Source organism: Gracilinanus agilis, chromosome 4, assembly GCF_016433145.1.
Source record: "Gracilinanus agilis isolate LMUSP501 chromosome 4, AgileGrace, whole genome shotgun sequence".
Lineage (NCBI taxonomy): Eukaryota > Metazoa > Chordata > Mammalia > Didelphimorphia > Didelphidae > Gracilinanus > Gracilinanus agilis.
Genome location: NC_058133.1, coordinates 330,726,699 through 330,751,310, shown reverse-complemented (window position 1 = coordinate 330,751,310; position 24,612 = coordinate 330,726,699). Strand labels below are relative to the sequence as shown.

Genomic DNA, 24,612 nt, shown 5'->3' with positions numbered 1-24,612 from the left:
CTAGGTGATATGGATGAATATTTACAAAAAGATAAATTGCCTAGATTAACAGTAGAAGAAATAGAATACTTAAATAATCCAATATCAGAAAAAGAAATTGAACAAACCATCAAAGAACTCTCTAAAAAAAAATTACCAGGGCCTGATGGATTCACAAGTGAATTCTATCAAACATTCAAAGAACAATTAATAAATTATTTGATATAATAAGCAAAGAAGGAGTCTTACCAAACTCCTTTAATGGCACAAATATGGTACTGATTCCAAAGCCAAGTAGATCAAAAACAGAGAAAGAAAATTACAGACTAATCTCCTTAATGAATATAGATGCAAAAGTCTTAAATGGAATAGTAGCAAAAAGACTCCAGCAAGTGATCAAGAGGGTTATCCATCATGATCAGGTGGAATTTATACAAAGAATGCAAGGATGGTTCAACATTAGGAAAACCATCTACATAATTGACCATATCAATAAGCAAACCAACAAAAAACCACATGATTATCTCAATAGATGCTGAAAAAGCCTTTGACAAAATACAACAACCATTCCTAATGAAAACACTAGGAAGTATAGGAAAGGAAGGTCCTTTCCTAAAAGTAATAAATAGTATATATCTTAAACCATCAACAAGCATCATAAGCAATAGGGATAAATTAGAAACCTTTCCAATAAGACCAGGTGTGAAACAAGGATGCCCATTATCACCTCTATTATTTAACATTGTACTAGAAACACTAGCAGTAGCAATTAGAGAAGAAAAAGAAATTGAAGGTATTAAAATAGGCAATGAGGAGACCAAGCTATTACTTTGCAGATGATATGATGGTCTACTTAAAAAAATCCTAGAGAATCAACTAAAAAGCTAGTAGAAAATCAACAACTTTAGCAAATTTGTGTGATAATTAAATTAAGTCTACACTGCCCCATCTTTAGATTTAATCACCAAAGGTGAGAACACCCTCCAATTCTGGGATGTCCTAACCCATGTGTGCTAGAGTAAGCAACCAATCAGAATCAACAAACCACCCCCTATGCTTTCTATGAGAAAGCATCTATTGTGATTGGACAGGACGGCTAAGGGAAGGCACTGGAAGTAATATATGTGGCCCTTCCAAGGAGGGAAGAGGGAGTGAGGCTGCGACTGGTATGGTAAAGGGGATCTCAGGGAGCTTTGCTGGTTCGTGACCTAGACTGTTCCATGTGGGTAAGTTAGATTGACTCTTTTTCTCTTTCCTTGGTGTTTCTGGAGACTCTATCCTCAGGGAGGCCCCTCTTGCCTCTCTAATTGTAAAAAGGCCTTGTGGCTAGAAGCCTTGTTTTATTAACCTTTAACTACTGGGCCTCTAAATTCCTATCTGATCTGGGCCAGAGTTTCTCTCTCTCAATTTCCCTACCTTCAACCTTCCTAATTGTAAATAAATCACCATAAAATTCAATTTTGACTTGAGATTATTTCTTAATTTGGGAAATTTCCCCTGGTGACCACCTTTTAATATATTGAACCCATAAAACCCCCTTTCCTCCCTTACAGTTGCAGGATACAAAATAAATGCACATAAATCATCAGCATTTCTATATATTTCCAACACATCACAGCAGCAAGAGGTAGAAAGAGAAACACCATTTAAAATCACCCTAGCCAACACAAAATACTTAGGAATCTATCTACCAAAACAAATACAGGAATTATACGAACACAACTACAAAACACTTTCCAAACAATTAAAACTAGATCTAAACAATTGGAAAAACATTGAGTGCTCATGGGTAGGACAAGCTAACATAATAAAAATGACCATTCTACCCAAATTAATTCACTTATTTAGTGTCATACCTATCAAACTACCAAGAAACTTTCTTACAGAATTAGAAAAAACTACAACAAAGTTCATTTGGAAGAACAAAAGATCAAGAATATCTAGGGAAATAATGAAAAAAAATGTGAAGGAAGGTGGCCTAGCAGTACCAGATATTAAACTATACTATAAAGCAGTGGTCATGAAAACAATATGGTACTGGTTAAGAGACAGAAGGGAGGATCAGTGGAATAGACTCTGGGGTAAGCTACCTCAGCAAGACAGCCTATGATAAACCCAAAGAACCCAACTTTTGTGACAAAAATTCACTATTTGACAAAAACTTCTGGGAAAATTGGAAAACAATATGGGAGAGATTAGATTTAGATCAAGATCTCACACCCTACACCAAGATAAATTCAGAATGGGTGAAAGACTTGAATATAAAGAAGGAAACTGTAAGTAAATTAGGCAAACACAGAATTGTATACTTGTCAGATCTCTGGGAAAGGAAAGATTTTAAAACCAAGCAAGAGTTAGAAAAAATTACAAAATGTAAAATAAATAATTTTGATTATATTAAATTTAAAAGTTTTTGTACAAACAAAAACAATGCAACCAAACTCAGAAGGGAAACCTCAAACTGGGGGAAAAAATCTTTATAACAAAAAATTCTGACAGAGGTCAAATTACTCAAATATACAAGGAACTAAATGAATTGTATAAAAAATCAAGCCATTCCCCAATTGATAAATGGGCAAGGGACATGAATAGGCAATTTTTAGATAAAGAAATCAAAACTATCAATAAGCACATGAGAAAGTGTTCTAAATTTCTAATAATTAGAGAAATGCAAATCAAAACAACTCTGAGGTATCACCTCACACCTAGCAGATTGGCTAAAATGATAGCAGGGAAGAGTAATGAATGTTGGAGGGGATGTGGCAAAATTGGGACATTAATGCACTGCTGGTGGTGTTGTGAACTGATCCAACCATTCTGGATGGCAATTTGGAACTATGCCCAAAGAGTGCTAAAAGAATGCCTGCCCTTTGATTCAGCCATACCCTTGCTGGGTTTGTACCCCAAAGAGATCATAGATAAACAGACTTGTACACAAATATTTATAGCTGCACTCTTTGTGGTGACAAAAAACTGGAATGCGAGGGTATGCCCTTTAATTGAGGAATGGCTGAACAAATTGTGGTATATGTTGGTAATGGAATACTATCGTGCTCAAAGGAATAATAAACTGGAGGAATTCCATGTGAATTGGAAAGACCTCCAGGAATTGATGCAGAGTGAAAGGAGCAGAGCCAAAAGAACATTGTATACAGAGACTGATACACTGTGGTACAATTGAATGTAATGGACTTCTGTACTAGCAGGAATGCAATGATCCAGGACAATTCTGAGGGATTTATGGAAAAGAACATATTCAGAGGAAGAACTATAGGGGAGGAAACACAGAAGAAAAACAACTACTTGAACACTTGGGTTGATGAGGAGGACTGGGGATGTAGACCCGAAAGGACCACACCAATGCAACTATCAACAATATGTAAATAAGTCTTGATTGATGCCACATGTTAAAACCAATGGAAATGCGAGTTAGCTAATGGGGTGGGGGGGTTGAGCAGGTGAAGGGGAAAGTAAAAACATGAATCATGTAACCATGGAAAATTTTTCTAAAAATAAAAAATTTAATAATAAAAAAGAAAGTAGTCATTTTCCACATAGAGATTCAACTATATGGACTGTTTCTTTTTCCTTCTGCTGTATGAATGACATGAAAGAAGGATTCAGGAAGAGCTGAAATCTATGAGCATGTTAGTAGTATTCTACTAAGAAGGGAAAACAATTATAGACAACTGGTTTGCATCGGTTCTTTGGCAGGAAGCTGGGCATTGTCAATCAATGGAAGCTTGTTGAGTAAGTGCTTGCCACATCTGCAGAAAAGGCATCAGTACTAACATTAATAAATTCTTTGCTGGGACATCATAGAAAGGCAATAAGAAAGTGGGTTTCTGACATCTGGTTACTAGAGAATATAGGAAGAGGGGCAAACTGGCTGGCAATTAGATCTTAAGACTCTCCAAGAGATGACAGCTTCAGGCAGCTTGTTTCCACTAGGGCTTTGGGAGGAAGCTGCTAATTGCCAATCAAGGGTGGCAGAGAAAGTTAGTGCTATCTTTTAAGAAAAAGCAGGAAGCTGGCTATAAATAAAGAATACTACCCTCAGGAGATTCTGTCATTTGCTACATGAGTTTTCCATCAGGAAGACAGTTTAGATCTGCTTTGCAGGACAAAGAGAATTTTGTAGTGGCTTGGAAGTGTGTTGTGTTTTTACAGTATTTCTCTACCCATGACAAATAACAGCTACGAATACACAGAATGTAGGTTTATCTAACTAGTAGAAAAAGTCTTGGAAGGATGCCTTCCTATGCTCAAAATTATCAAGGAGAATGAAATTTTCCTCGATAAAATGGAAGTTTTAATTAGAAACAAATCAGAAAAAAGATGCAGAGATGAATCCTCACATGTGTCAGGAAGCTAAAAGATGAACAAATATAATGGAGAGAATGGAGGAAAGGACCACTAGACATTTGTAGTTATGGAACTTTCTTTTATCACCCCCTCCCCAAATATCATCACTTTCTCTCTAGAAGAAGAGAAAACACTATAGGCAAAGGACTTTAGCTGAATCCAGAAGGTGGAAGTAGAGAGAAGTGGTATCACCATGTGTCCAGTGGAACCATGCCCACAGAGACAACACATCCAGTGAGACAGCATTAGTTGGAGGCAATGAATGCAGTACAGATAACATATCTACTGGAAACCAACAGAAAGCAGCATGATGACATAATCAGAAGGTATCTGTCCCACTACAGTATCTCAAGTTTGAGCTGTTCCTCTATACTTGTGTCTTGGACTCAGTTGTCCCCCATGTATGCCTTTGCATGCAAGTGGCCTAACTATCTATGTTCCTTATGTGTGTGCCCCTCTCCACATAGGTCTTCACCATATTTTCTTTCACCATATTTTCTTTCACCATAATTTCTCCCTGGAGTAGAAGAATAGGTATTTAAGAAACCAAAAAGTATAAGGAAAGAAAAGCTAGCTCTCCCTTTCATTAGAGGTCAGGTTCCCTCTGGACTGAACCCTACCCTGAATCACATGCATGGGTCCAGTAGATCTTGTGGTCCAGTCCAACAGTAGTTCTTTAATATTCCAATAATATAAAAACTTTACCCACAGTAAGTGAAGTAACACTCTTCTTGTACTCTGACCTGCTCAGGCAACATCCGAAACTTTGCCATTAGATTTCTGTAAGATTCCCCAGATTTGCCAAATTAGGACCGCAGAACTGCATCCAAGTCTACGCAACACATTTTAGGAAGACCAAGATGGAAGGCAATCAGGAGGTGAGAATCAGGATGACAAGGGGACCAAAAGTTATGTCAAACAAGGTCAAGTGGAAAAAATTGGAAATTCTAACCTAAAAGGAAAATATAAGTCCTTATGGCTGCTACCACCAATATTTGAAGGGCTGCCTCGGAGAAATGCCAAAGAAGAATTAGTCTTGTTCTGACTGGTTTCAAAGGACAGAACTAGGTAATAAACAGAAGTAAATAAAGAGAAGTAGATTCAGGCATACTATACGCGGAAACTTCTTAGCAATATTATATATGTTTATATAGACATATATACTTATATACATATATATACATATATATGAATGTGTGCATTATATATATATAACTTCTGAGTTCCCTCCTTTCAACTCTGAGTTCCTGTTTCTTCTCCTAAGTCTTATTTCTTAAACTAAAATATCCATAGTTAGCAGCTATGTTCCCATAGTTAGGAAGCTAAAAAGGCCCTTTGATTTTAACCTGGCCCGATGCCCCAGAACTGTGAAACAACCCTGGAGGGGGTCAATTCTCAGATAAAGATTCTGGCTAAGTTTTAAATATAGTGGTGTCATCTAATTCTGGGGATAAGACCAGGGATTGACAACAATCAAAGATTAACAAGATACCAAATTTTGTTTCACATTCTTAAAATATTTGTTCTCCAAGTTTAATCATATAGTTGTGGATAGAGTGCTAGATTTGGAGGCAGGAAGATTTGAGTTCAAACCCTGTCTTAGATATTAGTTGTGTGACTCCAAACATATCACTTCATCTCTTTCAGTCTCAGTTTTTAATCTGTAAAATGGAGATGATAATAATAACACCTTCTTCATAGGGTTGTTGTAAGGATCAAAGGAGACACTATAAATAAAGCATTGTATAAACCTTAAAGCACTATATCAGTGGTTCCCAAACATTTTTGGCCTACTGCCCCCTTTCCAGAAAAAATATTACTTAGCCCCCTGGAAATTAATTTTTTTTAATTTTAATAGCAATTAATAGGAAATATAAATGCACCTGTGGCCATCACCACCCTCCCTGGATCGTTGCAGCACCCACCAGGGGGCATCACTGACTATATAAATGTGACTTGTAATCATTAAATTTAGGGTTACTGTGGTCTATCTCTTTCAAAACAAATTCATCATTTTCCAAAACATTGTCATGAATGTGAATATCAATACCAAGTAGCTCAAATCACACAACAATACCAATGGAATGTAGGATACCCCAACTGCAGGATCACATTTTAAGAAATGAATCTACCTCTGAAAGTTGAATACACAAGTCTAAAACCAAAAAGTAACAAAAAGAAACACCACCTAACAGGGATTTGTTAGCTGGCCTGCTAGAAAGCCCACCATATACAGAGAACTATATTAGACATTCATTAGAGGCACCTGGAGGAAAAAGAATGAGATGGAAGGCAAAGACTTGAGGAAAGTACAAAGTGTGAAACTCATGGGAAGAATCAGCTCTAAATGAATTTGTAACTGGAAGGAACCAAGTATCAAGAGATTTTTTTTTTTGAGAAAAGAAATGGAGTTAAACCTCTATAACCAAAACTTAAGGATCTACCTACAAATCCATCACTACTGATGGGAAAATCATAGCCAAGCAACACTTCTTATTGACTATCTCTTCACCAAAAGAATTAGGTTTAAATAAATGTCAGAATTCAGGCAAATAACAATCTCTTGAATAAGAATATTTAGGAGGAATATTTAGAAGAGAATGCTATGAAGGATATTCAGAAATATTCCGGAACTGCTTTATAAATTGGATAAGAAGCACAAACTTCTTCAGCTTCAGGCAAAACCTTATCTCATAAATTAATAATAATGCTAAGCTCTAAAATGCTATATAAATAACTGCTTGTTTGATGTTAATGTTAAATTAATCAGATAAAGATTCCAGATAAGAGGCTGAGTTGCTTAACATTTTCAGAAATTGCTTTCTAAATGATTAGTATCCTCAAAGAACTTTCACTCAAGTTGGGAATAAAATACATATATGCATATAATTGCATGAAGAAAATTATTAATTTTGAAAAGACGTTGATGGCTAAATTCATTAATCACGAAACAGGAAGAGAGGATTTTCTTTAAATACACGATAAGAAAGTGAGCTTGCATGCTTTAAATACTAAGACAGGATACCCAATCCATAACATTATTATTTTATGTGAAGGAAAGTATAGTAAATAATTCTAGTGGCATAATGAGATGTTTCCTAATACTGGGCTTCTATCTTGCTTGACATTAGAAGAATTGTTTTAACTATAAAGTACTATATAATGATTGTACTAAATAAGTACTATATATACATATAAAGTACTATGTAATTAGTTGTAGATTAGCACAAAACTCCCAGCACATCTTATATTGGATTGCTGATATAATTTTGTTTAATCCTCCAAAAAATGGAATATTTTGGAGGATGGTTCATGTCCATTGTTGAAAAAAAATTTTAATGAACCCAGAAGACAGGCTTTTTTAGATAACATTGCTACAAACCAGTTTTATAGCTTTTCTTCTTAGTTCCCATTCGTTCCATTCATAATCTTTTATAATTGTTGGTGGCATTATATGTGTATCCGTCTGTGTGCTACTTTCACACTTTGTTATTGGTTTTATATGTCTGTCGATAATTTTCACCTGAAAAAATGGAGTTGATATTAATATATATATTTCATTTAATGAAGACGACTACTTCTAGGCAAAATAAGATAACAAAAATTGAAAATGCTAGTAAAAATGCCTACAGAAAATATATATACAGTAATAAGTTTAAATTAAATGGAGAGTTATTAAGGGGAAATATTGGGAGAGACATCTGAAAAGGTCCAATGAAATAAGTTTATCTGAAGTATCTTGTAGGTTAAGTCAAGAATTTTAAGTTTTGGCAAAACCTATTATGCAGAAGATGACAGAAACAGTCAGGTGGATATGAGGCTATAAGGTAAAGCTACTAGAATAAAAGTTTGTATTTGTAGTCAAGAAGGAACCACCATTAAAAGGAAAGCAGTAGTGTTTCCAATAAGTTATCCAGAGTTTCTCTCTACCTATACCTCTGTCCTTTTTGGCCACTCCACTGCTGATTTTGTTCTTGGTGTTTCTGCTTTATGAGATTACAACCCTAAACCTTCTCATTCTTACTAATCTAACCATGCTTCTTGTCTACTCCTGTGTACTGCCTATAGCATTGATAGTTTGATCTATGTGACCATATTCTTTCTAGTTCACAGCAACACTGAATTAAAAAACCCTATTCAATACAAACAATGAATTTATTAAAACAAACCAGTTTGAAATCATATCCATTTAAGGTAAGGGGAACCAGTGGAAATGTGCAGTGGCTATGGGAAGGGGGTGAAGGGGGGAAAGTAAAAACATGAATCATGTAACCATGGAAAATTTTTCTAAAAAAATAAAATATTTAAATCTAAAAAAATAAGGTAAGGGGAGACGGTAGGATAAAATAGAAGTAGAGAGAGAAAAAGGAAAACAGTTGATCCTGGAAATGAAAAAGTAAGAGATAATCCTGGAAATACACAAAGTAGAAAGGAATGACTAAAGAGATAGAGTAGACTATTTTTCACCAAGTCTACATTTTGTGGAGCTTATGAAACAGAAATTGACATTTTGTGGAATTCTAGAATTGAAAAACCATATTGTACTTTCAAGGCTCTAGGTGTAAGTGCAGACATCACCTCTAGGTAATTAGACCAAGTTCCCTACATATTAAACAGGAAAAAGTATTCTCCTAATTCCTATTCAAATTTATCCCCCAAATTATTTTTTGTCCAACAGAACCTAATTCAATATTTTATTCTTAGTATTCTTTCCTCTTTCCATTTAGGTTCAGTTTTCAGGTGTGAATAATTTTCAGATATCCTGTAAAGATCAAGCATTAACTATACTCTATACTTGGATTGGTTTACCTATATTCTCTGTGGGTTACTCTGTTTCTGCTTTGGTGTGGAGAGTTAACAGTACTTACCTGAGTATATGGAATCATAGTTTCAAATTGCTGGTGAAGTTCCAATAGCTGAATTAGTTCTGCACACTTTTTTGCCTTTTCTCCAATTAACTCAATGTATTTATCTGGATTTTCTGCAAAAGTATATGCAGCTTCTTTGGAACTAAAAGTGTAATATCTCTCTTTATATTTCAAAATTCCAATAGCTGGATTTCCTTAAAAATAAAGACAAGAAAGTAAATTACTAAGCATAAAAATTATTGTATTTATGATTCTCTGAGATAATGATTCAATAGACTATATTTCTTCTTTTTCTTTTTTCTATATTTGACTATCTTTTTAATAATGTTTCTTATATTTTAAAATGTAGTTTTAATAACGAACATTTTTCAAATATCTACTTTAAACACTAAGCTGAAGGTCAAGCAAGGTGGCTCAGTAGATAGAGATCCAGGCCTAGAGTTAGGAGGGCCTTGGTTCAAATCTGATCTCAGATACTTCCTAGCTATTTGACCCTGGGCAAGTCACTTAACCCTAATTGCCTAACCTGTTCTGTTCTTCTGCCTTGGAGCCAATACTTTGTAGAATGTAAGAACTTCAAAACACAAACAAAAAAATACTTAGAGATACTACCTTAGTCCAAGCTATCATCACCTCTCATGTGTAATTACTATAATAGCTTTCTAATTGGTCCTTTTCCCTCTAGTCTTACCCTACTTCATATTCCATCCTCCACTGGGCCACCAAGAATTTCTTTAACTCATAAGTTTGATCATATTATTCTTTTATATAAACTTCAGTGGGGGGCAGCTGGGTAGCTCAGTGGATTGAGAGCCAGGCCTAGAGACGGGAGGTTCAAATTTGACCTGAGACACTTCCCAGCTGTGTGACCCTGGACAAGTCACTTGACCCCCATTGTCTAGCCCTTACCACTCTTCTGCCTTGGAGCCAATACATGGTATTGATTCCAAGACAAAAGGTAAGGGTTTAAAAAAACAAATAAATAAACAAACAAACAAATAAATAAATAAACTTCAGTGGCTCCTCATTACCACCAGAATCAACTCTACATTTATATATTTGGCATTCAAAGTTTTTACAACCTGACCTTCTCTTCCTCCCCTTTTTAAAAATCTTTTTTTTTTTTTACCTTGGAAATCTTTTTATTGGCAGCTTTTACATGAGAAGGGTGAGGGGAGAGGGAGTGGAGATGGAGGTCATGGAGCTTATATGCACAGAATGGCTCCTTCATGATACATGGACATTCTGGGATCTGAATACCAGTATGAAATGGAAAAAGTCTTTTTTAATCTTCTTTAACCCCTTCTACATGCCATAATGGCTTACTTACTGTTTCCACATACATTGATCCATCTCCACTCTCCAGGCCTTTGGGTTAACTGTCCGCTATGCCAGAAATGCTCTCTTTCATCATATCTACCTCTTGGAATCTCAGGTTTCCTTCAAGATTTTGTTTGTTTCATGTTAGTCTTAATTTTCCTAGCACTTAGTACAAAATTCCTGGCACTTTGTTGTTATTGTTCATCATTCAATCATGTCCAACTCTTCAGGACCCATGAACCATAGCATGCCAGGCTCTTCTGTCCTCTACTGTCTCCCAAAGCCTATCTAAGTTAATGTTCATTGTTTCTTGTATTAGTGGCTCATGAGGAAGGGGAACAGGTGAGGAAGAGAGATGGGTCAGTGTGGTAGCTCTCTCTTCCTACTCTTATGGAGTCACTAATACTAGGGGACACTTGAAGGGGGTTTCCCTCAGTTGATGGGCATCCGGGGAAGGTGTGCCAGCCTTCACAGGTTGGAGGGAAGACTTCCACTCAAGAAGGGGTACATGGTGACCCTGTTCGATGTTGGTCAGAACCAAGGTTCACATAAGCCTCCCCTTAGTCTGGTCGACGGCACCACAGCAGGGTCTGGCTCAAAGATGGATTCTGCCAGGCAAAGCTGTGATACTTCCTTGCCTTCTTGTCCCTCAATAAACTTGGAATGCTATCTGACTTTCAAAGATATTTAATAAGAGTATCAGAGTGATTGATAAAGGTGGTGGTCAGAGGAAGTAGGCTGCCCTAATCTCTAATCCAAGGTCCTTCACTTGGGAAGCCAATTCAGTCTCCAACCCAAGCTTCTCTTTCCCTTCCTCCTATTTCTATATCTAATCTATAAGCTATATCTACAGTTCAGTTGATTAGGGTCTCTCTGGAAGGCAAGGACTGGAAGTGGAGTTTTGGGGATCTGCTCCCAGATGGAGTCCAGAAAACCCTCAAGGACAGGATGATATGGTCTTGGACTTGAGAATAAGTCTGCAGGCAAAGAACAGAGTATCAAGACTTCAATTCTAGATGGAGAAATTCACAGGATCGCCTTTGGTTCACTCAGAGCTCATTTGTTGCCTCCACTCTCCTTGAGCTCCCCAAACCGAAGACCTGGTCCTCTGGAACTCTTCCCTGAATCCTCTGCTGTCCCCAACTGCCATTCTTGTCTCATGCTCCTCTCTTGTAACACTCTGTTCCCCCCAGATTCTTCCCTTTGCCCTCTATCCTTACATTCTGTGACACTATCAACCCATTTCATCTTCTATCATCCCCTTCACCTTTTGCCTTCAATCTTTCCCACCATCAAAATCCTTTCCAGTGAATTTTGTCTCCCTATTATGTGGCCAAAGTCTTTAAACTATGGCGTCAGTATTTACTCTTCCAATGAATAGAGTTAATTTCCTTAAGTATTGATTAATTGGATCTCCTTGTTATCCAAGGGACTCTCAAAAGTCTTCTCAAGCACCACGATTCAAAAGCATCAATCAGTTCTGTGATACTCAGCTTTCCCTATAGTCCAACTTTCACAGCCATACAATACTACTGGAAAAACCATTGCTACATGGACCATTGTTGGCAAGGTGATGTCCCTTTATACTTTGGTGTCCATATTTGTCATAGCTTTCCTTTCAAGGAACAAGTTTTAGTACACATTTAATAAAAATTTGTTGGCTGATTGACCTACAAATTCAGTATCCTTTGCTAGAAGGGATCCTTGTAGATCTCTTTTAGGAGAGATCCTAAATATGAAATACTTCAAAGTTTTGTTTAAGAAATTTCCCTGAAACTCCATGACAGAAGCATAAAAAGCCAGAGAGAAAGTGAAAGGAAAAAAGAAAAAGAAAAAGAAGCCCAATCTTCTCTCATTAAGATCAGGATCTTCCATGACCCTGGGTCTTAAGCTCAGAACTGGAGGAAGGGACCTGCCTTGGGACCCTGAATAATACCTATCTGTTTTTAAATTAATTTTTCTCATTACTATTTATTCTCTTCCTGGATTACTCTAAATTATCCATTAGGTATCTTCCTTTCTACTCACAAAACAAAAACTAAAAAATTTCTACAAAGTGAACCAAAATAAGATCTTGATAGCTGATTACAAATAATTCATTCATCTACTAATAATAAAATTATACACTATAAATTTGCTATAAAATATTCTCCAGTTCTCTTTTCAATAATAATATAATATCAATAGAGAAATATAATATCTGATTATGTGACAACATGAAGAAAAGTGAAACTATCCAAGAGTCATGATGAATTAAGATAAATAGAAAGAAAAGATTGGAATGCTTTTAATCTTAGAGGCTTCATATGATTCAAAGTTAATAAGCACCAATTATATATAAAAATATTTTTCTCCGAAGGTCCTAGGTTCAAATCTGGCCTCAGACACTTCCCAGCTGTGTGACCCTGGGCAAGTCACTTGACCCCCATTGCCCACCCTTACCACTCTTCCACCTAGGAGCCAATACACAGAAGTTAAGGGTTTAAAAAAAATTTAAAAAAATTAAATAAAAAAAATATTTTTCTTCATTTGCTTATTACCATCCATGTTGTGAGAAATTGTGATCCCAACAACTCAAATGCAATTTCCATCAACTTTCAAATACAATTTCCATTAATCTACATAACTAAAATTTTAAACAATATCCCAAACAAAATTTCAAACAATAAAACTTTGGATTTCTTATTGGAATAAGTCCTATAAAAAGAATTTTTATAAATATGACTATAAGGTAATATTCCTAACTTTAAAAAACAATAACAACAAGATATATCAGAACTTATATAACAAAATGAATATTGTCCTTTTGAATAAATACTTTGAGAGGCCCAGTGATGTTTCATTTTCCAAAACATTTTTGAAATATTTCCTCTACTATGTGACAGACACATTTCTTTATAGGCATAGTCTATATAAATGCAGCTAAATTCTAAGAAGAGAAGAAGGGAAGGAAAGAGGGAGAAAGTGGGAAGAGAAATTTTACATCAGGCTCTTCTCTGTTGCAGGAAACATGAGTTGATCCACATTCAGTAAAAATACATTTTATTCTCATGATATGGTTTTCATTTCATTGGTGCTCCTGAAGATTTAAGACAGGTCTTCCATAGGATACAAATACCTGTAGTATTTATCTCAAATTGCTATTGGGAGGATCAAATGAGATAATTTGGGTAAAGTGCTATATGAGTATGCCTATTTTCATTTACATACCTGGAACGAGTAGTCCATCTTTTACAGCAAATGTGTAACCACAAAATCCCCGGTACTGAATTGGCAATTTGTCAAAATTTGCTGTGGTTTCTGGGAAAATCCAATCTAACTTCTTGAAATCATTTATATTTACTTTGGTTCCTAAAACAATAGAAAAAAATGTCTAATGAAAAGACTGTCTTTTATTACATTGTGTTTTTTCTACTTGAAAACAAAATTTGTGGAGATATTTAGAATTCAGTCAGATTCCTACAATATAGTCCTACTTATGTCATTATCTCCTATACAGTCTTGAATAAGTCATTTAACCTTTCTGGGTTTAAGTTTTCTTATCTACAAAATGAAAACACTGGATTCAGATGATCTCTTAGTTTCTTTTAGTTTTAAATAATATGTATATATATATAATTTTTTTGTGTACCTTTTATATGCCTAGAAGTATGACTTACTACCTAGTAGTTTGTAGTGAGAGATAAGATAGATATGCAAAAGGTAGACATGAAATAAGGGGGGAAAACTGCCACCCATAATCATAGAATAAAAGTTTTAAAATAAACAATATAAGGGTCTAAAGATGCTAATTTTATGATATAGGCTACAAGCATAAAAGTAATGGAGCACTCATTTTAGGAGGGATACAATCAAAGTGGAGAATATCCAGAGTTACTAAAGAAATCTGAAGATCATTTGATATTTGTTTCAAAGGATGGTTAATCTGGAGGAAAGAAGGTTTAGGAATAGCATCTTCAAGTATCTTTAAGACTATTATGTCAAAAAAAGGAGTTAGACTTGTTCTACAAAACTAGGAGCAAAAAATGAAAGTCTCAGAGAGGCAAATTATGCTCTGAAGTACAGAAACAAGGAGATAAATTGGAAGAATGAGATCTCCTTTACTAGAAGACTTCATCTAAGAATGTAAGACCACTTTTTGAAGATGGTATAGAGGGCAGTCTTATGTAGGTATAAGTTGACCTCTGAGATTCCTTTCTACTCTTGAGATTTTGTGATTCTATAAGGTAGACTGGAGTTATCAGAAATTATATTATAGAGTTTTGAGAGCTGGATTTTTGAGATAGGAATAAATAATGTATAAATAAAGAGTGGAAAACATTCCAAGGGAGAATGAATAAAAACAAAAACAAAGAAAAGCTCCAGAGTGTGAGCAACTATAAAGACATTACTGTATTATGGAAGACTCCTAGAGGAATGTTAGGTGTTACAACCCACCTAGGAATTCCCCAGGGCCAGTGAAGCACAAACCTTTGGTTTATGAAAAACGAAGTTTATTTTTTAAAGGAATAAAAGGAACTGGCAGGTATTACCCTAAATCTATCCAAACTAATTCCACCCAACTGTCTAAAGTCTTTTTGGAAAAGAGAGCCTTTATTTTCTTCTATAGGCCTTGCTTAATCTTCCTATGCTATCTAAGACAACTCCCAATGCTAATCTAACTCAATATCAATAATTAATAGAGAAGAAAGGGAAACAACCTCTGGGTTTGGCTTTTGTACTAAGTAACTCAAAGTTATAGGTGGAAAGCTTTGAATTACCTTAGCCAATAGAATTCTGCTAGATAGATCACTGTCAGATGAAAATTGGTCTCAGGGAAATTAGTTTCTTCCAAGCAAACCTTCTATCTGGATGTCAAAGATTTTCTCCACAAAAATCCTAACTTTCCAGAGAGAATCTCACAGAACAAAACTCCTCCTCCAGCTTGATGGGAATTGTAGGGCAGAGACAAAACTTCCCTCCAGTTTGGTCAAAATCCAAGAAGGAAGTAAAGTTCAGTAATTTCCAATTGTAGACCCATAATAATTCCTTTCTACCCAGAATCCTTTCCCAGGGCTTCTCTCAAAATTCCCTTCTTTCAACTAACCCTAGAAATCAGACTATCCCTAACTTATCCCTTACTGGATCAATTTACTGGAGAATAAAGGAAAAAAAAAACTTTTATCAGTAAGGCAAAGTCAAACTATTAAAGGCCAAGAAACCCATGTAGAAGAATAGAGAATTCCAGTAGTAAGGAACCAAAGTAGGCTTCTGTTGAACAGTGGAATAACTGAACATTTTAGGTAGACAAAATTAATATCACCTGTAGGATAGATTGAAAGAGACACTGGCTAAAGGACTACCTGCTAAAAGTTAACTGGTAACCTAAATATAAGGTATATAATATCTGGATTAGAGCAATAGCCACAGAAGTGAAAGAGAAGACATGATCTAAAAGACACTAGGAAGTGGGAAAAAAACCCAAAGGAGTTTAGTGTATAACCTGGCAATCTTGGACAGGAAGAAAGAATAATTGAATTATCAGTGAATAAAAAAACACCAAAGAGAAAGAGATAAGTATCACCCTGACTGTGAGCCTGAGAAACTAAGAAGAGTGGTATTGTGAATAAGAATGGGAAAACAGATTATCATTGAAAATGAGGTTAAAAAAAGTAGGTGATGATAATTCTAGTCCAACTATCAATAATATGGAATTAGGTTTTGATCAATGATACATGTAAAACCCAGTGGAATTGCATGTCGGCTAAGGGGGGGCTAGAGGGGTTTGGGGAGAGGGAAAGAACATGAAATATGTAACTATGGGAAAATATTCAAAATAAAAACTTTAAAAAAAAGTAGGTGATGACCAAATGGTATAGCATCCAAATTTCTAAAGGAGAAACTGGCAGAGCTCAAGGAGGAAATAGATAGTAAAATTATACTAATGGGAGATAACAACTAATTCCAATACTATACAAACTATTTGACACAATAAGCAAAGAAGGAGTTCTACCAAACTCCTTTTATGACACAAATATGGAACTGATCCCAAAGCCAGGTAGATCAAAAACAGAGAAAGAAAACTACAGACCAATCTCCCTAATGAACATAGATGCAAAAATCTTAAACAGAGGGGGCAGCTGGGTAGCTCAGTGGATTGAGAGCCAAGCCTAGAGATGGGAGGTCTTTCAAATCTGGCCTCAGACACTTCCCAGCTGTGTGACCCTGGGCAAGTCACTTGACCCCCATTGCCTACCCTTACATAGTATTGACTCCAAGATGGACTCCAAGGCAGAAGGTAAGAGTTTAGAAAAAAAAAGAAGAAGAAGAAAAAATCTTAAACAGAATACTAGCAAAAAGACTTCAGCAAGTGATCATGAGGGTTATTCATTATGATCAGGGGAGATTTATACCAGGAATGCAATGATGGTTCAACATTAGGAAAACCATCCAAATAATTGACTATATCAACAAACTAACAAACAAAAATCACATGATTATCTCAATAGATGCTGAAAAAGCCTTTGACAAAATACAACACCCATTCCTATTGAAAACACTAGAAAGTTTAGGAATAGAAGGGCCTTTCCTAAAAATAATAAATAGTATATATCTAAAATCATCAACAAAGATCATCTGCAATGGGGATAAATTAGAAGCATTCCCAATAAGATCAGAAGTGAAACAAGGATGCCCATTATCACCTCTATTATTTAACATTGTACTGGAAACACTAGCAATAGCAATTAGAGAAGAAAAAGAAATTGAAGTTATTAAAATAGGCAATGAGGAGACCAAGCAATCACTCTTTGCAGATGATATGATGGTCTACTTAAAAAATTCTAGAAAATCAACTAAAAAGTTAGTGGAAATAAGAACTTTAACAAAGATGCAGGATACAAAATAAACACATAAGTCATCAGCATTTCTATATATTTCCAAAACATCACAACAGAAAGAGTTAGAAAGAGAAATTCCATTTAAAAACACCCTAGACAATATAAAATACTTAGGAATCTATCTACCAAAACAAATACAGGAATTATACGAACACAACTACAAAACCCTTTCCACGCAATTAAAACTAGATCTAAACAATTGGAAGAACATTGAGTGCTCATGGGTAGGATGAGCTAATATAATAAAAATGACCATCCTACCCAAATTAATTTACTTATTTAGTGATATACCTATCAAACTACCAAGAAACTTTTTTACAGAATTAAAAAAAAAACTATAACAAAGTTCATTTGGAAGAACAAAAGACCAAGAATATCAAGGGAAATAATGAAAAAAAACATGAAGGAAGGTGGCCTAGTGGTACCAGATCTTAAACTGTATTATAAAGCAGTGGTCATTAAAACAATATAGTACTGGCTAAGAGAAAGAAGGAAGGATCAGTGGAATAGACTTGGGGTAAGCTACCTCAGCAAGACAGTCTTTGATAAACCTAAAGAACCCAGCTTTGGGGACAAAAACCCACTATTTCACAAAAATGCTGGGAAAATTGAAAAACAATATGGGAGAGATTGTGCCTAGATCAACATCTCACACCCTATACCAAGATAAACTCAGAATGGGTGAATGACTTGAATATAAAGAAGGAAACTATAGGTAAATTGGGTAAGAACAGAATTGTATACTGTAAGAGGGAAGATTAGGTATTATAGATATATATTAAAATGTGTGGCCCCCCAGGAATCAACAATTCAGGTTGATTCCGTAATTAAATCAGACCCAAGTCAGCATTGGGTTGAGGCAAGTTTATTTACAATCAGGAAGGTAAAAGTATAAGAATAAAGAGAAAAGGGAGAGGCTAGTCCAGGCCAAAGGCCTAGACAGAGAGAGGTTAAAAAGCTAAATAAATGAAGCTGCAAGCCACAAGGCCCAGCAGCCAGATAGGCAGAGTTTGGAAGCGGCCCAGCTAGGCCAAGGAAGTCAGCCTAACTTACCCACATGACAATACAGAGTGTAAGCGTTCTGTGGTCTCAGGAGATCCTTCAGCATCGAGTTCGAACTGGAACTGCCTCCACAGGAAGTGAGTAACATACTTAAAGAGATAGTGTCCTTTGTCACTTCCTGTGGGTCTACCTCTAATTCAAATGGACAAATGGCAGTCTCTACATTGATTTGGACTGCCCAAAGGGCAGTCCCTTGTTCTAGATTTGTTACTCATTGTCACGTGTGGGTAACTCATCTCCCCTCCCCACTAGGGAAGGTGAGGATTACATCATTTCTACGCCTAGGATGGGCAGATTTTTGACTATGAATGGGCTCAAGCTAATTCCATTTACACAATACTTATCAGATTCTCTGGGAAAGGAAAGATTTTAAAACCAAGCAAGAATTAGAAAAAAATCACAAAATGTAAAATGAATAATTTTAACTACATTAAACTAAAAAGTTTCTGTACAGACAAAGCTAATGCTACCAAAATCAGAAGGGAAGCAACAAATTGGGAAAAAATATTTGTTACCAAAAACTCAGACAAAGGTCTAATTACTCAAATATACAAGGAGCTAAATCAATTGTACAAAAAAATCAAGCTATCCCCCAATTGATAAATGGGCAAGGGGCATGAATAGGCAATTTTCAGATGAAGAAATCAAAACTATCAATAAGCACAAGAGAAAGTGTTCTATATATCTAATAATTAGAGAAATGCAAATCAAAACAACTCTGAGGTATCACCTCATACCTAGCAGATTGGCTAAAATGACAACAAGGGAGAGTAATGAATGTTGGAGGGGATGTGGCAAAATTGGGACCTTAATGCATTGTTGGTGGAGTTGTGAACTGATCCAACCATTCTGGATGGCAATTTGGAACTATGCTCAAAAGGCTTTAAAAAACTATCTGCCTTTTGATCCAGCCATAGCACTGCTTGGATTATACCCCAAAGAGATAATAAAGAAAAACGCTTGTACAAAAATATTTATAGCTGTGCTCTTTATGGTGGCAAAAAAATTGGAAAATGAGAGAATGTCCTTTGATTGGGGAATGGCTGAACAAATTGTGGTATCTGTGGGTGATGGAATATTATTGTGCTCAAGGGAATAAAGAACTGGAGGAATTCCACGTGAACTGGAAAGACCTCCAGGAATTGATGCAGAGTGAAAGGAGCAGATCCAGGAGAACATTGTACACAGAGACTGATACACTGTGGTAAAATCGAATGTAATGGACTTCTGTACTAGCAGCAATGCAATGACCCAGGACAATTCTGAGGGATTTATAAAGAATGCTATCCACATTCAGAGGAAGAACTGCAGGAGTGGAATGTATAGTAGTTCTCTATGTGGTGGCAAAGAACTGGAATTTGAAAGGATGTCCCTCAGTTGGGGAATAGCTAAATAAATTGTGGCATATGATTGTAATGAAATACTGCTGGGTCATAAGAAACAATGAACAAATTAATTTTTTTTCAAACTTGGAAAGAAGTACATGAGATAATAAAGAGTGAAATGAGTGGAACCAAGAGAAAAATATATATAGCTATAAATTTAATACTTGAAGAATTGCTTGTGAATGTTTACCTCCACATAATCTATATATAGACATATATCTACCAATGTTATTTTAAATTATTTGAATTATTTTTATGGAAAAAATTGTTATGCAAAAAAGAACTAGTTTCTTTGGGTGAATAAAATTGGTTGACTCTAATTTAAAATTTTTAATAATTCAAATTAAATCTTTCAATATAAATTTTAAGATAAATTACAAATTTTTATTTTAAATAGAATATAGTAGTACCAATCAATCCATAATTTGTACATTTGACACAAAAGCATTTCAACTTTGTCCTTTGACTCATGATAGTGTAGTTAAATAAAAGTAATTAATGACTCAGATAGACCTTCTCTAAAAGTTAAATGACCCATTTAAATTCTTAATTTCAATCTAAATTAATAAATAAATGTAATTGGATGCAAATGTTTATATAGAAAATCCTCATACCTCCACAATGTGGCTAGATAAGTATACTCTCCAAAAACAGTATTTAAGAATAAATTTTAATTTTTAAAAGATAATGAGAAGAAAAAAATTGGTAAATTCATGCTGAAAATTTAATAAGAGGAAAAGAAGCAAAAATTATTCATACCCATGCTTTCCTTTATCCTATGCACATCACTTTTTATTTCCACTTCGTCAAGAAGTTCTTGGATAATTTGTGTATTAAAGAGCTCTTCATGATATCCTAGGAACGGTGCAAGGTGAGTGGTTAAATTACTCAGAACACTAAGTAATACGGTTTCATCCTGAAAACTGGTCCACAAGCTAGAAAGCGCAATAAATATAGGCTGAGAAGAGGAGAGGGGAAAAAAAACAATTTGGTTTATAATAAGATTAACAAGTTAATATTGTGCCATTTAAAATAAAAACCACCATTTGTATATGGGGAAATTTTGCTGTTAGATATATTTTTAAAGCCTTAAAAATTATGCCAATATAATATGCAGATAATCTGGTCCACACCAATGAAAAAGTTATATTTTTATTTTAATTTAATGAGGGTAAGAAGAAGGAAAGCCTTCCTCTTATCTGCTTTAATGTGCAGACTCCCACAGTCCCTGAAGCTGGTATATTCCTCAATACCCTTTCGGGACAGACTGTGGCTGATTTATTATTTTAAAAAGCTTCCTCAGTCACTGAGGACAATTTTGAACACAATTAAGGTCAGGGACAAAGCCTGTCATCTCTACTAGAAAACTCCCTCCTAGTTTATAGCATTTGATGAAATCAATGCCGTGCACAATTGTTCAAATAACTATGTATTTTTGTTAGGTTATTTCAGTCAGATGCAAATCTTTGTATATAAAGAGAAATATATTTTCATACAATCTACATTTTGCCATCTTGTCCATAAGGACTTTCATGAGAATGCTTTGCTGAAGTCAACATATGACTTAACCCTCTCAAAAAGGAAATGAGGTTAATTTGGCTTGACTGAGAATCAAAGAATCTCAGTGATGTAAGAGACCTCAGAAGAGCTCTAATTTCAGGCACCCTCAAATGGGAATCCCTTTATACCAGTGCTTATAGGAGATATACACAAAGGAATCGGCTCAGAGTTTCCCTAGTAGATGTTTCCAGGACAACATTTGTTTAACTCTAAGAGACTTATCACTTTGAGACAATGTAGAAAACCCTGGATGGTTTCTTGGTCTCCCCACCTAGAGGGATAAAAGGGAGAGAGAAGCTGCAATGGAAGTTGCAATGGACAAAATTGGCTACTAAATCAGGAAGAGGGTGCTCCTTTGGTTAACCTTAAAAAGAAAGTGATGTAACAATGGAGTGTTGGTAAATGTTTTAACAAGTAAAATCAATGTTGTATATTGGTTCCAAGACAGAAGAGCAGTAAGGAATACGCAATGGTATTAAATGACTTGCCCAGGGTTACACAGTTACGAAGTGTCTGGAGCCAGATTTGAACCCAGGACCTCCCATCTCCAGGAATGACTCTCACTCCACTTAGTCACCTACCTTGCTCCCAAAGCTAGATACACTTTTAAGCTTAATCTATATTATTAATTCTCTCCATCACTTTCTTAAGACTAGACAGCAACAAAAAACAAATCAACCCACAATTTATAACATTTACCATGTTCTGAGAAAACAAATTTTCTTTTTTCTTTTCTTTTTTTAAATTTTTTTTAGAAAAAAATTTTCCATGGTTACATGATTCACGTTCTTGCTCTCTCTACCCTCACCCCCAACCCCCAGTAGCCAACACACATTTCCAATGGTTTCTTCCTGTGTCATCGATCATGACCTATTTCCATATTATTGATAATTGTTCTAGTGTGGTCATTAAGAGTCTACATCCTAATAGTGTCCGCATCAACCCATGTGTTCAAGCATTTGTTTTTCTTCTGTATTTCCACTCTTGTAGATCTTCTTCTGAATGTGTGCAGTGTTCTTTCCCATAAATCCCTCAGAATTGTCCTGGGTCATTGCATTGCTGCTAGTATGGAAGTCCATTACATTCAATTTTATCATAATATCAGTCTCTGTGTATAATGTTCTCCTGGTTCTGCTCCTTTCACTCTGCATCAGTTCCTGGAGGTCATTCCAGTTCACATGGAATTCCTCCAGTTTATTATTCCTTTGAGCACAATAGTATTCCATTACCAGCATATACCACAATTTGTTCAGCCATTCCCCAATTGAAGGGCATACCCTCCGTTTCCAGTTTTTTGCCACCACAAAAAGCGCAGCTATAAATATTTTTGTACATGTCTTTTTCTTTATTATCTCTTTGGGGTACAAACCCAGCAATGGTATGGTTGGATCAAAGGGCAGGCATTTTTTTAGCACTCTTAGGGCATAGTTCCAAATTGCCATCCAGAATGGTTGGATCAATTCACAGCTCCAGCAACAATGCATTAATGTCCCAATTTTGCCATATCCCCTCCAACATTCATTACTCTCTTCTGCTGTTTTTTAGGCAATCTGCTAGGTGTGAGGTGATACCTCAGAGTTGTTTTGATTTGCATTTCTCTAATTATTAGAGATTTGGAACACTTTCTCATGTGCTTATTGATACTTTTGATTTCTTTATCTAAAAATTGCCTATTCATGCCCCTTGCCCATTTATCAATTGGAGAATGGCTTGATTTTTTTGTACAATTGATTTAGCTCCTTGTATATTTGAGTAATAAGACCTTTGTCAGAGATTTTTGTTATAAAGATTTTTTCCCAGTTTGTTGTTTCCCTTCTGATTTTGACTACATTGTTTTTGTTTGTACAAAAGCTTTTTAGCTTAATATAATCAAAACCATTAAATTTACATTTTGTAATTTTCTCTAACTCTTGCTTGGTTTTAAAATCCTTCCTTTCCCAGAGATCTGACAAGTATACTATTCTGTGTTTGCCTAATTTTCTTATGGTTTCTTTCTTTATACTCAAGTCATTCACCCATTCTGAGTTTATCTTGGCATAGGGTGTGAGATGTTAATCTAAACCTAATCTCTCCCATATTGTTTTCCAATTATCCCAGAAGTTTTTGTCAAATAGTGAATTTTTGTCACAAAAGTTGGGTTCTTTGGGTTTATCATAGGCTGTCTTGCTGAGGTAGTTCACCCCAAGTCTATTCCACTGATCCTCCCTTTTGTCTCTTAGCCAGTACCATATTGTTTTCATGATCACTGCTTTATAGTATAGTTTAATATCTGGTACTGCTAGGCCACCTTCCTTCACATTTTTTTCATTATTTCCCTAGATATTCTTGATTTTTTGTTCTTCCAAATGAAATTTGTTATAGTTTTTTCTAATTCTGTAAAAAAAGTTTCTTGGTAGTTTGATAGGTATGGCACTAAATAAGTAAATTAATTTGGGTAGAATGGTCATTTTTATTATGTTAGCTTGTCCTACCCATGAGCACTCAATGTTTTTCCAATTATTTAGATCTAATTTTAATTGTTTGGAAAGTGTATTGTAGTTGTGTTCATATAATTCCTGTGTTTGTTTTGGTAGATAGATTCCTAAGTATTTTGTGTTGTCTAGGGTGATTTTAAATGGAATTTCTCTTTCTACCTCTTGCTGCTGTGATGTGTTGGAAATATATAGAAATGCTGATGACTTATGTGCATTTATTTTGTATCCTGCAACTTTGCTAAAGTTGTTGATTATTTCTACTAGCTTTTTAGTTGATTCTCTAGGATTTTTTAAGTAGACCATCATATCATCTGCAAAGAGTGAAAGCTTAGTCTCCTCATTGCCTATTTTAATTCTTTCAATTTCTTTTTCTTCTCTAATTGCTACTGCTAGTGTTTCTAGTACAATGTTAAATAATAAAGGTGATAATGGGCATCCTTGTTTCACTTCTGATCTTATTGGGAATGCTTCTAATTTATCCCCATTTCAGATGATCTTTGTTGATGATTTTAGATATATACCATTTATTATTTTTAGGAAAGGCCCTTCTATTCCTATACTTTCTAGTGTTTTCATTAGGAATGGATGTTGTATTTTGTAAAAGGCTTTTTCAGCATCTATTGAGATAATCATGTGATTTTTTTTTACATTTATTAATATTCATTTTTAACATGGTTACATGATTCATGCTCCTCCTTTCCCCTTCAACCCCCCCCCCCGC

General features: G+C 35.3%; 2 protein-coding genes across 2 annotated transcripts in view; both read right to left on the bottom strand.

Moving 5' to 3' along the window:
* Positions 1-4,980, bottom strand: part of SLC35A1 (solute carrier family 35 member A1) — a 72,555-nt gene extending 67,575 nt beyond the window's left edge. The window contains exon 1 of the mRNA XM_044675385.1: positions 4,965-4,980. Within this exon, the coding sequence (XP_044531320.1) occupies positions 4,965-4,980 (16 nt within the window). The remainder of the gene's footprint in view (positions 1-4,964) is intronic.
* Positions 4,981-7,705: 2,725 nt separating this feature from the next.
* The window catches only part of CFAP206 (cilia and flagella associated protein 206), a 66,960-nt gene continuing 50,053 nt past the window's right edge, over positions 7,706-24,612 (bottom strand). The window contains exons 8-11 of the mRNA XM_044675384.1: positions 20,617-20,815; positions 13,743-13,883; positions 9,213-9,406; positions 7,706-7,867 (exon numbers count right to left, since the gene is read on the bottom strand). Of these exons, the coding sequence (XP_044531319.1) occupies positions 7,706-7,867; positions 9,213-9,406; positions 13,743-13,883; positions 20,617-20,815 (696 nt within the window). The remainder of the gene's footprint in view (positions 7,868-9,212; positions 9,407-13,742; positions 13,884-20,616; positions 20,816-24,612) is intronic.